We start from the raw sequence: 15,013 nt of genomic DNA, 5'->3' as shown, positions 1-15,013 counted from the left end.
GGCATACACCAGCTTCAGGTTTCAATTTTTAAATGAATGTCTAACTATACCCAAGTTCTGCCCATGGGGACTCAGTCTAACAGTTTGTACAGCCAAGTGTTAAGGGAAAAATGACTCCAAAGTCTTTCCAGAATACTGATATTTGGAAATCAAACCTAATCCCTTACATAATCTTAGTATATAGGAATAAACTTATGAATAGGACTCTTGTTCTCTAAGTTTGTCTGAATCATATGAGAGATGAGAAAGGTATCACTTATTGGTTTGATCGCTTCATGGGCATTGTGAATTCTAGAATAAAATAAAACAAAGTACCATACACTTTCATATATTCATGGTTTCTTAAGGCCTTCTGGAGAAGTGAGTGAGCAAACATTCCAGTTTGCTCAGGACTAAGGGCCTTCCTGGGATGTCAAACTTGGCTGACAATACTGCAGAAGTCCTGTGCTTATGTGATGGCAAGTAAAACAACACTGTCTTTTGCCTAGGGCCCTGTGGACCAAGAGGCAAACCAGGTGAGGATGGAAAACCAGGATCTCCAGGACCAGTTGGTGAAAAGGGTGACAAAGGCTCTAAAGGCCAGCAAGGTAAACGCCCAGCTCGCCTCCCTTGCTGAAGCAGTATTGTTTCAGTGTTCAGTGTCAGTGATCAGGTGACTTCCAGAAAGAGTATTCTGGGTCTCCTGGTTAGTACTATTGTTTGGATTAAAACAAAGGCAGGGGGCCAAATGCTCATTTGGAAGAAGGAAGAGTCACAAATGACTGGAATACACTGTCTATTCTGCCCTGGGCAGATTTACTCTTTATTTTTAGTCAAGGCATAAGTCTTTAACTAAGAACAAATAGAGCTGATGAGGCACTAGTTAGTATCCTATTTTCAGAAAGGGCAATTATTCCTTAATTACCTACAGGTGTTATGTTGGTTAATAATTTCTTATAGGAGCTGTATGACCTGGACCAGCAGGTGGCTCTTCAGTGACAGGGTCTTAAGCGAGAGGGCCAGGAGACTAGAAGATAAGAAGATAGGAAAGTGTGGGATGGGGAGGTCTTGCACAAGCTACTTCTTTTTTTTTTCTGGGTTTACATATTTATATGTGTACCAGTACTGTGGGGCTTGTTGCTATGGACTTGTAATATAATTTAAGCTCAGATATCGGGATAGTGCCAGCATTGCTCTCTTTGCTTGTGACTGCTTGGGTTATTCGGGGTCTTTTGTGCTTCCATATGCATTTTATAATTACATATTATTTTCTAGTTCCAAATAATTCATTGATGTAGACCTACTGAATGAAGATGAAAGGTTTCCCCATTTCATAGTGTCTTTTTTTTTTATTTTATTTTCCAGTTTAAATTTGGATAAGAAACAAGGTTGCTTCACAAGTCAGTTCCAGGTCCCTCTCCCATTCCCTCCCTTCCTCCCGAGCCCCCCCCCATTATCCCCTCATTTCCCCAGGGAGGGTGAGGCCCTCCATGGGGGTGTGCATAGTCTGTCATTTCATATAGGGCAGGGCCTAGACCCTTCCCCAAGAGTTCGGGTGAGAGTGCACCTCACATTGTTCTATGGGAGTCCAAAGTCCGTGTGTATACTTGGGATGGGTACTGATCTGCTGCCCAAGGCTCAATAGATTCCCTAGGCCTCCTCACTGACACCCAGATTCAGGGGGTCTTGATCAGTCCCATGCTGGCTTCCCAGGCTGATGCCTGGGATTCAAGAGTTAACCTTTGTCTGGTCAGCTGTTTCTGGGGGTTAAACCAGCCCAGTCTTAATCCCTTTGATCATCAGTCCTCCCTCTCTGTTACTGGCTTTCTTGAGTTCAGCTCAGTACTTAACCAAGGGAGTCTGCCTCTTCTTCGATCAGCCACTAAATAAAGTTTCTGTTTCCCAGACTCTCTGGCCATAGGATTGAAGGCTGGCACTCCCCAGATCTATGTCTAAAATCCATATATGAGAGAGTACATGCCATGTTTCTCTTTTTGTGACTGGGTTACCTCACTCAGGATGGTTTCTTCTAGTGTCGTCCATTTGCCTGCGAATCTCATGATTCCATTATTTTTTTCTGCTGAATAGTACTCCATTGTGTAGATGTACCACATTTTCTCTATCCACTCTTCAGGTGAGGGACATCTAGGTTGCTTCCAAGTTCTGGCAATTACAAATAAAGCTGCTATGAACATAGTGGAACAGACATCTTTGTTGTATGAATGGGCATCTTTTGGATATATGCCTAAGAGTGGAGTTGCTGGGTCTTGTGGTAGGTTTATTCCCATTTTTCTGAGGAATCTCCATACTGATTTCCAAAGTGGCTGAACCAGTTGGCACTCCCACCAGCAATGGAGGAGTGTCCCCCTTTCACCACATCCTCTCCAGCATAAATTGTCATTGGTGTTTTTTATTTTAGCCATTCTGACAGGAGTGAGATGGTATCTGAGAGTTGTTTTGATTTGCATTTCCCAGATGGCTAAGGATGTTGAGCACTTTCTCAAGTGCCTCTCAGCCATTTTAGACTCCTCTATTGAAAACTCTCTATTTAGTTCTGCAGCCCACTTTTTAATTGGGTCCTTTGCTGTTTTGGAGACTTGCTTCTTGAGTTCTTTGTAAATTTTGGAGATCAACCCTCTGTCAGATGTGGGATTAGTGAATATTTTTTCCCATTCTGTGGGCTGCCTTTTTGTCTTGCTGACTGTGTCCTTTGCTTTACAGAAGCTTCTCAGTTTCAGTAGGTCCCATTTATTAATTGTTGATCTCACTGTCTGTGCTACTGGTGTTATGTTCAGGAAGCTGTCTCCTGTACCAATTCGTTCAAGGGTACCACCCACTTTCTCTTCTAAGAGGTTCAGTGTGGCTGGATTTATGTTGAGGTCTTTGATCCATTTGGACTTAAGTTTTGTGCATGGCGATAAACATGGATCGATCTGCATTCTTCTACATGCCAGTCTCCAATTATGCCAGCACCATTTGTTGAAGATGCTTTCTTTATTCCATTGTATATTTTTAGCTTCTTTGTCAAAGATCAGATGTTCGTACGTGTGTGGGTTAATACCCGGGTTTTCAATTCGATTCCATTTGTCTACCTGTCTATTTTTGTGCCAATACCAAGCTGTTTTCAGGACTATAGCTCTATAATAGAGCTTGAGGTCAGGGATGGTGATGCCTCCGGACGTTGCCTTGTTGAACAGGGTTGTTTTGGCTATCCTGGGTCTTTTGTTTTTCCATACAAAATTGATTATTGTTCTTTCAAGGTCTGTGAAGAATTGTGCTGGGATTTTAATGGGGATTGCATTGAATCTGTAGATTGCTTTTGGCAGGATTGCCATTTTTACTATATTGATCCTACCTATCCAAGAGCATGGGAGATCTTTCCATTTTCTGAGGGCTTCTCTAATTTCTTTCTTTAAAGATTCAAAGTTCTTACGATACAGGTCTTTCACTTGTTTGGTTAGCGTTACCCCAAGGTATTTTATGTTGTTCGTGCACAAGCTACTTCTTATGCCAGGCAAGTTGGTTAAGAAGTACAGCAACTGATGTACTGTTTCCAGGGGATTAGGGAACAGTGTGAGTGGAAAGCTGTCGTACAACCGGAGGACGAGAGGGAAGCCAATCAGCCAGTGTTACTCAAGGAGAACACAGGGGCCTGAAGGCCATCAGGGACTGAGCACAGGGTGGCCTTGGGGCTGACAGCCATAGCCCATCAGGGCAGGAAAAGTTGGGTTCTTGGGATCCTAAGCCACAGCTCCCCCATGGCACTGGCCCCAGGTCACTACGGCTCTGCCAGGTATATCCTGGGTTTTAGAAAAAGAACTGTGCTCCTTCCCCACTTGTCAGAGTCTCACGGAAAAGCATTCAAGGTCCTGGTCCCAGGCTATTACTGACTCTGCCATGATATTTTTCTGGTTTAAAGAAGGGAAGGAGCTATGTTCCTGCTCTGTACATCAGGGCTTCAGGGAAAGCTTTGCTTGGTCTACCTCTCAACAAGTACATCATGCTAAGTTGGGGGTTTTGCTGTTGTTGTTTATTTCCTTTTAAAATGCTATCTTGGCACCGATAGAACAACTTTGCTTCCTTATTTAGGAAAGTCACCTAAACTATTTTGAACAAACGTCAACTCTTCATGTGTGTATTCTGTAAAAAAAAAAAACTCTAAATACAATACATGGAATATAAGCTATGTATCTAAGTCTATCTTCTGCAAAAGTTTCAAAGCATCGCTCTGGAAAATACTGAAATGCCTAACAGCCTAAGGTTCCCAACTTTGTTAATGAAAGCATAACTTCCACGTATGATTTCCCAACTAGGTTGAGCACTTCAATTCAAATATGATACTGCAATATTAATTGTAATATTAACTGCAGGGTTACTTTTGATCTAGTGTTGCTGGGAATCTACATTAGAGGACATCCACCCACTTGACTTCATTCTTAACATGCTTTCGCAAATGGTTCTATTAATTTATACACTCTAATTACCAGAGCTGGGTTTTATAATGAGGTGACAGCAAGCATAGGACACCACAAATCAAACGGTGCGGAATATCGATTAGCAAGTAGTTAAACGCTATAGAGGCATAGGATACTACAAATCAAATTGTGTTGGGATCTGGTTAGCAAGTAGTTAAATGCTATAAAACCATACGATACTACAAATCAAATTGTGTTGGGATCTGATTAGCAAGTAGCTAAATGCTATAAAAGCATATGATACTACAAGTCAAATTGTGCTGGGAACTTATTAGCGAGTAGTTAAATGCTATAGAGGACTCGTAGGAGTGATACAAGGATTCAAGCTTATATCTGTAGAGATGCAGCATAGTCTTACATAGTGCACTAGCATGAAATCTTTTTTTGGGCAGGGGTTATTTTCAAGACAGGGTTTCTCTGTGTGTAGTTTTGGCTGTCCTGGAATGCGCTTTGTAGACCAGGCTGGCCTCAAACTCACAAATATCCCCCTGCCTCTGCCTCCCGAGTGCTGGGATTAAAGACATGAGCCACCATGCCCAGCTGCATGTGTATGAAATCTTACCTGCAGTTTCTGCCCTGCTCAGCTAATCATTTCACAGTTGCCTTGGAGACACTAGAAAGCATCTTCTGCTTAATATCCGTATTGGTTAGTTTTGCATCACTGTGATAAACATCTGCAAAAAAGGCAACTTAAGGGAGGACAGATTCATCACCAGCAGGAAAGGTACAGCAGTGAGAACATCTTCTGACCACAGGAGCAGCTCTCACCTCTTGCTGAGTCAGAGAAATACTGGCAGGTAAAATCTTCAGGTCCCACCTCCTAAGGATCCTTTAAAACAGTGCCACAAGCCAAGGAAGGCTGAGCATTCAAATCATAAGGCTCTGAGCAGCAGAGGCCAATTATCACCCTCTGTGACTAAGAGCAGAGGTTAGGGAAAGTAAAGGATGTGTCTGCCTCCTATGTATTAAACAGCCCAGGCCACTGTGAACTTGGGAAAAGAGGGAGGGACTGGAAGAAGAGGAGAAAGGATAACTCAACGAGTCTTATTTGGAAAGTGACAAAAGCAAATCAGCCTGCTCCACCTACAGAGAAAAGCCAAAGGGTAAATATCACTTTGTTTGCAAGTCTTGCAGATAAAGAAAGATCCCTTGTTACAAACGGAGAAGTCCGTTTGCCTTGCTAATGGGAATCACAAGATTTCTTAAAGTTTGCACCTCTAGAAAGAACTTTCAAAGTTTTACATAACTGTTTTCTGGATTTACCAGAAGCTTAGTAATTTTTATTATCTACATGAGCAGCTTTACAAGTTGTAGGTGCTTTATTTGATTCTATGCTACCCCCCAGCTCCGCCCCATACACACACATTGTAAGTCAAGCTATTGGTTCATTCATTAAAAAATGTACATGAGGACTATCAAATCAAATGTAGGACACTGTGCCATACATCCCAAGTGAATGCAAAGATCAAAAACGACCTGATCTCAAAAAAAAAAAAAACTCAAAACACATACAAGTTTGTGTGACAAGATACATCCTGTGATAAACTGGCCAATAGTATCATTTTTCCATTGCACCAGCTATCTTTGTGTCACTGGACAAAACACCTGGTATAAATAATGTAGAGGAGGAAAGATTTATTTTGGCACTAGGATTCGGAGGGGTCAGTTCATGGCTGTTTGGCTCTGTGCTTGGATGCCATGTGGTGGAAGAACATTGCTCACTGCATGGAAGACAGAAAGCAGGGAAAGGCAAATGGGAGGGGCCAGAGCAAGATACCTTATCCCAGGACAAATCCCACTTCCTACCTCTCAGCAACTCTCAATAAAGCCACCATCTATGAATTCATCAAGGAATCAATCCGTTCATCAGGACGGAACCCTCATGATCTAATCATCTCTAAAAACTCCTTCACAGACACACTCAGGAATGTCTTACTAATCTCCTTAGTGGTTCTTAACCCTCTTGATAATTAAAAGAAATGATCCTAGCCATTTTATAGTGCATTCTTCTCAAAGATTCCTTTAACTCATTTAAAGTACTACTTTGGAAAACAAGTTCGAGAGTCTGGCTATGTTGTGACATGTATAATTTGCTTGCCAAAGGACCACCTGGTTCGGATGGGTTGCCAGGCTTAAAGGGGAAACCTGGAGACAGAGGAACACCTGCCTCCGGGACAAGAATGCAAGGCTTTGTCTTCACCCGGCACAGTCAAAGCACAGCCACCCCTGCATGTCCCGAAGGAACACGGCCGCTCTACAGTGGGTTTTCTCTTCTTTTTGTACAAGGGAACGAACGTGCACATGGACAAGATCTTGGTAAGGGTCTAGTTTCCAGTCACTTTATGATGCAGACTGTAAAATATTTATAGGATGGGCAGTTCCTCTGAAGGTCATTGCAAACAATGTTAGCATCTTCCGGTGCATTTGTCAGAACAATTGTGGCTCAAGGTTTAGTTTTCATTCTGATATGTAAACTGCTAGAAGGAATGCAGCTAGATTGGTCAATGCCAACAAATTTCTCCTCAATATCTGTCTTTTGTTAATCCTCTTATTAATCTTTTCTAAAGCTTTCTCTATTATGAATACCTGGAAATAGCTGAAGCAAAGACATTGTCCCAACTGAACAACATCAGGCCCCAAGTTCTATCCAGGCTGGTTAGAAAGAGCTGTAAGAAGAATTCTTTTTTTTTTTTTTTATTTTTCGAGACAGGGTTTCTCTGTGGCTTTGGAGGCTGTCCTGGAACTAGCTCTTGTATACCAGGCTGGCCTCGAACTCACAGAGATCCGCCTGCCTCTGCCTCCCAAGTGCTGGGATTAAAGGCGTGTGCCACCAGCGCCCAGCTAAGAAGAATTCTTGATAGGGGAGGATTTGTTTACCCATTTGGGGCTTTGACTCTCATTGTTCTTAAAGCTTTTCAATGCCACATTTTGCAGATATTCTCTTGTATTGTTTTTCTTTTGTCCAGGTTTGTCACGGTTATGTGATAATTAGCCTGTGGCTAAATAATGATACTAAAAATGACTTTAATTTACAGGAAGTGATACTCAGCTTCATGTTTTCTTAGGCACCCTGGGCAGCTGCCTGCAACGATTCACCACAATGCCATTCTTATTCTGTAGCATCAATAATGTATGTAATTTTGCATCACGGAATGATTATTCCTACTGGCTGTCAACACCAGCTCTGATGCCAATGGACATGGCTCCAATTACAGGCAGAGCTCTCGAACCCTATATTAGCAGGTAAAAACTCAATCCCTTCATTTTGGAAGAGGGCCCAGTAGATTGCTTAACTTTTAAGGAATGTCAAAGTAGAAAGTGGTTGTCATACTATGGTTTCACTTTACAGATGTACCGTTTGTGAAGGTTCTGCGATGGCCATAGCTGTTCACAGCCAAACTACTGCTATCCCTCCATGTCCCCATGGCTGGGTCTCTCTCTGGAAAGGTTTTTCCTTCGTTATGGTAAGGGGAAAAAAGCCTTAGGACATTTGAAGTAATGGTTATTACTTATAGACTCTTGTACTGTGTTGAGGAAAATGTGGTCCCCTGCCTGCTAATATGTGTAATACGTCATAGATGCTTGACAATCTGAAAATACACTTAAATAGCAACTTTGGGGCTAGGGATGAACTCAGCTGGTAGTATTTACCTAGCATGAATGAAGTGCAAAGTTTCATTCCTCAGCCTTCCATAGAACTGAGTAAACCCAGCGTTCAGGAGATAGGGGCAGGAGGATCAGAAGTTCAAGGTCATCCTTAGCTAGATAACAAGTTTGAGGCCAGATTGTGGGACAAAAAAACTCAATAAGTAAAACATTAACAACACAAGAGTGACAGTTTTGATGCTGTTAATAAGAGGCAGCAAGCTGGCTCAGTGGGTGAAGACACTGCCACCAAGCCTGGAGCCCTGAGCTCAGCCTCTAATGCCACATTGTGGAAAGAGAATCTGCTTCCCCAAGTTGTCCTCTGACCTCCATACATTTGCTGTGGCATGCATGTACACACACACACACACACACACACACACACACACACACACACACACACACACCCCGCATAAATATATGTAATTTACAAATTTTTAAAAGACCTCTCACAAATCCTTAACTGTAGCATTCAAGTGAGAAGTAGCTACTCTTATGATAACCAGAGGAATACTTTTTAGCATCTGATGATTCATAAATAAAAATGGAGTTCCTTTCTTAAGGCATCATTATTATGAAGTGACAAGATGCACTTTGTACCGTGCTCCTCTGATGCTCCTAAGAAGCCGAGAATGGGGAGGAGCTTCTTAAAAAAAGCCCTGACACCAGCGCTAAATTCAGGATACAGACCATCCATCTATAGTGTTAACGGTTGTGTATGTGTCACTATTCACATTCTGCATAGCTTTGTTATGACACATCATTACCTTTCTTCACTCACAGCTGTTCACTCATTCAGTAATTAACAACTACACTGAACACCCATCTGATGAGGCTCAGCTGGTCTGGGGAGTAAGGATAGCAGGAACCATGTTGTTCTCGTGGTGTTTATATCCCAATGGTAAAGACAGACAATAGGCAAGATGAGAAAACAATAGTGGTAATGGGTCTAGGTGCTCACAGCTATGAGAACTCACAGCTCTCACTTTGCTTTGAATGACTGTATGTCTTCCTAGAAGATGCCCAGAGAGTTAGCAAATCTAGATAAAACAGGAGAAAGTTTTGTTTTCTGTTTTTGTTTTGTTTTGTTGTTTTTGTTTTTGTTTTGTTCCTGTTGCTTTATATTACTGTTCCCTATCCAAAAGACTGTGGAAGACTTGTATTTGAACTCCAATGAGAATGTTTACATTGAGATCCTTTTGTTGTGATAGTTCACAAGTGCAGGCTCTGAGGGTGCTGGCCAAGCACTGGCATCACCCGGCTCCTGTCTGGAGGAATTCCGAGCCAGTCCGTTTATTGAATGCCATGGACGGGGTACATGTAACTACTACTCAAACTCCTATAGTTTCTGGCTGGCTTCATTAAACCCGGAAAGGATGTTCAGGTAACTATGCAATGTCAGTCTTAGTCTGATGACTCTGACTGTAGAACTGTCCAAAGGCTGACTGTATCTGCTTCTTATTTTTCACCTGTGGATGAATGTACTTACATCAACTCTCTCATTCCTGCCAATAAAATGCTGTGTATCTTCAAACTCCCAAGTTAGAGGTATTTTCAAGTCAACAAATAAACTTTATATCTCACTTTGTCAGCAAAGACCAAATGTACACATGATTTTGTCATCATTAGGCATATTTGACACATATATGGATTTATAGTACATTATTGAATAAAAACACTAGCTAATTTTACTGTAATGTATTAGAAGGCTCATGAGTATTTAAAAGGGAAGGAATATTTTTCATTAAACAATGGATCTGTATGTTTGCAGGGTAGTCTGCATTCCATGAATTTGATGAAAATATAAAATATTGATATATGTTTATATATGCAAACATAATTTATCTTTTCAGAAATTCTTCTATAAAGGGAGATGTTTCTGTAATCAAACTAAAATAAGCTACAGTATTTATTAACAAAACTCAAAGCATATTAAGTGTTCCCTTTTATCCACAAGTCAATGAGTTCATTTATTTGTGTTTATTTCAGAAAACCTATTCCATCAACTGTGAAAGCTGGAAATTTAGACAAAATCATAAGCCGCTGTCAGGTGTGCATGAAGAAAAGACCCTGAAGAAAATAGAAGCACTTCTTTTCCTTCTTAAATAACCAAGTCATGGCTTGGTGCATGCATTTATCTAGGTCTTTTTTCGCTAACCTTACAGTGTTGTTCGGTGGAGATTTAGTAGTGCCAAGTTTCACCACACCAGATATGCGGGTCTCTATATCTGTGTGGTTTAAAGTTCCCTATGGGAAGGCAACAGCTTTCCACAAAATGTCACTGAAATCACATTCCGCTTGCACCCAAAGCACTGACTAAATCATGCCTGCATGGGGCTTGAACTACAAGCTCAGAGAGATTTGGTCAGGGGATGTACAATGTGTTCCTTGTCTTCCACTCTTGACCAAAGGAGTTTGGTTTCTTTCCACCTACTTCCTGAGACCTTAGACTTAAGCTAGAGAAGGAGATAGGGCATCCAGAGCACAGGCACACTGGATAGTCCAACCTGTTGAGGGGGACAATGCCCAAGAGCACAGAATGAATGAGGGTCATGATGTTTCAGGACTCATTTGCATATGTCCAAAGCTAGGACCAAAGGCAACTTCCTGAAGGGAATCGTATCAGGCTTGGATATAAAGTGTGGGTTTGTTTTCTGTTTGGTTGATGATGTCTATTTGCTTGTTCACTGGGCTCACTTTACTATGTCAATAGATTCAAAGGGGGTGAAATGCTTACCCTCAGGGGATTAATTTTATTAGGATGTTATACACACACACACTGAAACATTTCTCTTCAGTTTTCAATATACTCACAAACAACAAGGACACTACTTACTGGATGTGCACTTTATCCCCAATTCTGTAAATACTGACCTTAAAGAGTAGTTCAATAACCCAGGGAAGAATGAGAGGCACCCGCTGGTTTATCAGACTCCAAACATTTTTCTTTGATAAAAATAGTTCATAACAGCCGGGCGGTGGTGGTGCACGCCTTTAATCCCAGCACTTGGGAGGCGGAGGCAGGCGAATATCTGTGAGTTAGAGGCCAGGCTGGACCGACAGCCTCCAAAACAATACAGAGAAACCCTGTCTCGTAAAAAACCAAAACAAAAAAAAGTTCATAACATGGTTTTACAGATTTGTTCCTTTGTTACTTTTCTAACTTTTCCTTTGGAAAACATCACACACACACACACACACACACACACACACACACACACACACACACACACACCCCACACCACACGTTTTTATGTTATACATTCTCACCAACCATGTGAAGAGAGACCACTGGGTGAAAACCTTACTGCACACAGCTGCTCTATGTCTTAAAACTTGCTTTTAAGTATATTGATACATTCCCAAGTTTACTTAATTCAGTATAACAAGTATTTTCTTCAGTACTAAACTATGTCCCATACATTGAGCTGGGAGTGGGGGCAGGGGTAATGAGAGAGACATGCTTCTGGTCTCAGAAAAGGCAACTTTTCCTCGTGTAAAGATTCCCACACATAGAAGACCTCCCCCTACACACACAGACACACACACAGAGTCACATACTAATGTATCCAAAATTTTTAAATTTAAAAAATAAGATCTATGCCCAGGAAAAGTTTATGACCTTTAATGTCTCTTAATCAACCCAGAAGCCAAGTCTTGAAAAATAGTTAGAAAACAGAAGCATTTTACAAATCAAATAGTTGCAGCACTATTTGATGACTCTCAGAGGCCAGATATTATGAGGCAAGTGAACATTTCTTGATCCACTGAGGTGGAACAGATGGTGCTGATATTTATGTTCATGCTGGTGCTGTAACCTCAACTACTTTGCATTGGAAAATGTGACCCAGGAACATAGACAAGGGTTGACATTCTTCACCACTCATGTGACTGCCACAAGACATTTTTACACCTGAACTCAGACGTCTAACATCTCATTTCAATTACGTATTTCACCTAACTTTCCTATTCAGAAAGCACACCCTACTGTCCTAGTTACAGTCTAGCAGTAAAAAGAAAGAACTAAGCTTGACCAGTGGGGTCCCTGAGGAGTAGTAGTAGCAACAGCACCCGGGAGTCTGTTATAAATGGCAATTCCAGAATATTCTAAACCTGCATAATTAGAAACTGTAGTTGGAAACTAAAAATCTGTGTTTCATTTTGATGAGAAGTATTTCATATAGCCTAAGATGCCCCCAAAATCACCACAATTTTTCAGTCTCAGGCTCCCAGAATTTTGTTTTAAAAGTTTTCCCCATGGTTCTGGAGCACTCTACTCGATAGCAAACACCTACGAAACCTGCCACACCCTTTCACCTGTGCCTATGTAAAACTCCACGAGTGACTTTCAGGGCAATCGATTTTACTATCAGACTGGTGCTGACGTCATGGCTGCCCTTCAGTTGCCCCCAGGCCTCTTTTTGCTCTGGTCCTCTCATTGGTGCTTGACTTCTGGGGAAAGACCCTGAACACTTACATCCCAAAGAAGCCATCTCAACAGTTATTCAGCCACGCGTCTAAGGGCGAGCATTAATATACAGTCCGTGCATATTACTTCCCAGGTGTTTATGAGTAAATTATGAAGTTTGAATTTCAGTTCTCATGTGGCTAAAGAAAAGGTTCAGTGGTTAAGAATGCTGGCAACTCTGCTGAGGACCAGAGTGCAGTTCCCAACACCTAGGTCAGGCAGCTCACAACTGCCTGCAACTCCAGCTCAAAGGGATCCAACTGGTCTCCAGGACACCCACAAAAAGGTGGCATTCACTCACACAGATGCAGGCCACATAAGTAAAAATAAATCTTTAAAAATTTTTTAAGTTGATTAACAAAATGTTTGTTTTAAATTTGGTGCTTCAACTTCAGAATTTCACAGTGTGCTAAAATAACCAACTTGTCAATTGCTTGTTTTTGCAAGATAAACATTATTAATTTATTTATAAAAGTATTAAAATGTTTAAATTTGAACTGTATTGCTAATTTTACAAAAGTTTTCTATAATTCAAATGTAACTTACTACCATTAAACTTAATTTAATATTTTCTCTACAGCCAAGTAAGATTTATTTAAAATATATTGATTTTATATTGTTATATCCTGACAAAATTATGATATATTACAATATACTAATATTTCTGTAAATATAGCTAAAGCTCTATTGCTTTGTCAAAATAAAATTGAAAGAACAACTGTATCAAGTATTTGGGTTTTTTTAATAGATATAAGTTTATTTTGGTTTATAAAAATAAAAGTCATTGTAAAAACAATAAGCAACTTTGAAGAAGACTATCGAAGCAGATACTGTTTCATATTCATTCTCACCCAAAATAACCATCAAATTAAGACAGTAAACTATAACTACAGTATTTTGAATCTCGATGCCTAAAAAAATAATCTTGCCATAACTGAAAACTGTAACTGGAGAAAGAATGTCTGAATTGAAAAAGGAAACCTGTTTTGGATATAAATCTCAACTAGGATTTAAGTCCTATTGAGAAACATAATTAGTAATGGCCAGAAATCATGTATCATGATGAAACTAAATGGATCAGATTATGTGGATTTATATATTATGAGGCTGAATAAAAAGCCGATGACAGATTAAGTCATAAACATAAACGTATACATCAATGAGAGAAGTAAAGGAAAACCCAGCATGAATTTATAACACAGTAAAGGATGGACTTTCCATATGAATGGGGGAAAACACCCTCCATCACACACACACACACACACACACATGCCCCTTTTTTGAAGACTGTATACACTGTTAGGTTAGGTACCCTGATTTTCCATGAAACACTGTCTTGTTTAATAGACTCAGGTGATTCCAGAAGATAAATGATAAATCAGGGTTATGGGAGAAGACTTGGGTTTGATAAATAAGATTATGGATCTTTTTTTTTAGAAAAAAAATCATTTTCTCAAAAGATTTTTCTTTGAAAAGTGGGGCTAGGGACAAGAAAGTCAATTTGTCACATTTAAGCAGTATAAGGGCTAACCGGAACAGTGGGACCCTCACTTCTAAGGTCTTGATCACATATGGCCTACCCAGCTGAATCCCTACTTTCTCTAAAGGCACTGACTTGGAATGACAGAATAATATTACTTAATCTATACATAAAAAAGGATTATTTGTCACTGTAAAGTAGCAGGACACAGCACCTGTGGGAACAACAGACCTTAGTCGAAAGCCCATTTTCCCATCAGCCTGGGAGCAGACAGCTATAAGGCAATGTTTACTAGAAACAAAATGGTGCCCGGAGCAATAAGTTCCTGATAAGGGCTCACCCATGGGAACACCCTAATCTTGACCTTTTCCAAAACTGACACCTCTTCCTGACTCACCCACTGCTGCCTCTGGTGTTGAAAAACCTCGGCATCAAAGCGCCGGGCACTGAACCAAACCCTCTGCCCAAGAACCGGGGCCAGACCACTGGCTGCAAATGCAAGAGGTGATTTATTGAGTACACAGGCGCCTGCGGATGCTACTGCAACTCGGGTGCAGAGCATAGTGGGCTTTCAGGGAGTACAATATTTATAGAGTTTCAATGGTTACATAAGTAACAGGCATTTCATTGGCTCATCTTGGGGGCAGGGGTAGTTCCCACAGACTAAGTTTCCTGGTATTACTTTATGAAAGACCCAGGCATACTTCAGCAATCATTATCCTGGTCCCATGACTACTATGGTGATCATAGACACAACTGGGGGCAAGGGTAGTTGCCAAGGACTAGGTGTCCTGGTATTGTCATATGAAAGTTCCCAGCACGCTTCAGTAATTATTATCCGGGTCCCATGATTGCTATAGTGATCAGACACAATTGGGGGCCAGGGTAGTTGCCAAGGACTAGGTTTTCTAGTATTGTCATATGAAAGTTCCCAGCACGCTTCAGCAATTATTATCCGGGTCCCAT

The 15,013-nt window shown here is 40.9% G+C and overlaps 1 protein-coding gene across 1 annotated transcript in view; it reads left to right on the top strand.

The window, feature by feature from the left end:
* The window catches only part of Col4a3 (collagen type IV alpha 3 chain), a 123,769-nt gene extending 110,479 nt beyond the window's left edge, over window positions 1–13,290 (top strand). Inside the window, exons 47-52 of the mRNA XM_040753221.1 lie at window positions 489–587; window positions 6,558–6,770; window positions 7,520–7,697; window positions 7,804–7,918; window positions 9,311–9,483; window positions 10,089–13,290. Of these exons, the coding sequence (XP_040609155.1) occupies window positions 489–587; window positions 6,558–6,770; window positions 7,520–7,697; window positions 7,804–7,918; window positions 9,311–9,483; window positions 10,089–10,173 (863 nt within the window). The 3' untranslated portion in view covers window positions 10,174–13,290. The remainder of the gene's footprint in view (window positions 1–488; window positions 588–6,557; window positions 6,771–7,519; window positions 7,698–7,803; window positions 7,919–9,310; window positions 9,484–10,088) is intronic.
* Window positions 13,291–15,013: the final 1,723 nt, after the last annotated feature.

Source organism: Mesocricetus auratus, unplaced genomic scaffold, assembly GCF_017639785.1.
Source record: "Mesocricetus auratus isolate SY011 unplaced genomic scaffold, BCM_Maur_2.0 Super-Scaffold_100010, whole genome shotgun sequence".
Classification (NCBI taxonomy): Eukaryota; Metazoa; Chordata; class Mammalia; order Rodentia; family Cricetidae; genus Mesocricetus; species Mesocricetus auratus.
This window is presented reverse-complemented; position numbering and strand designations above follow the sequence as displayed.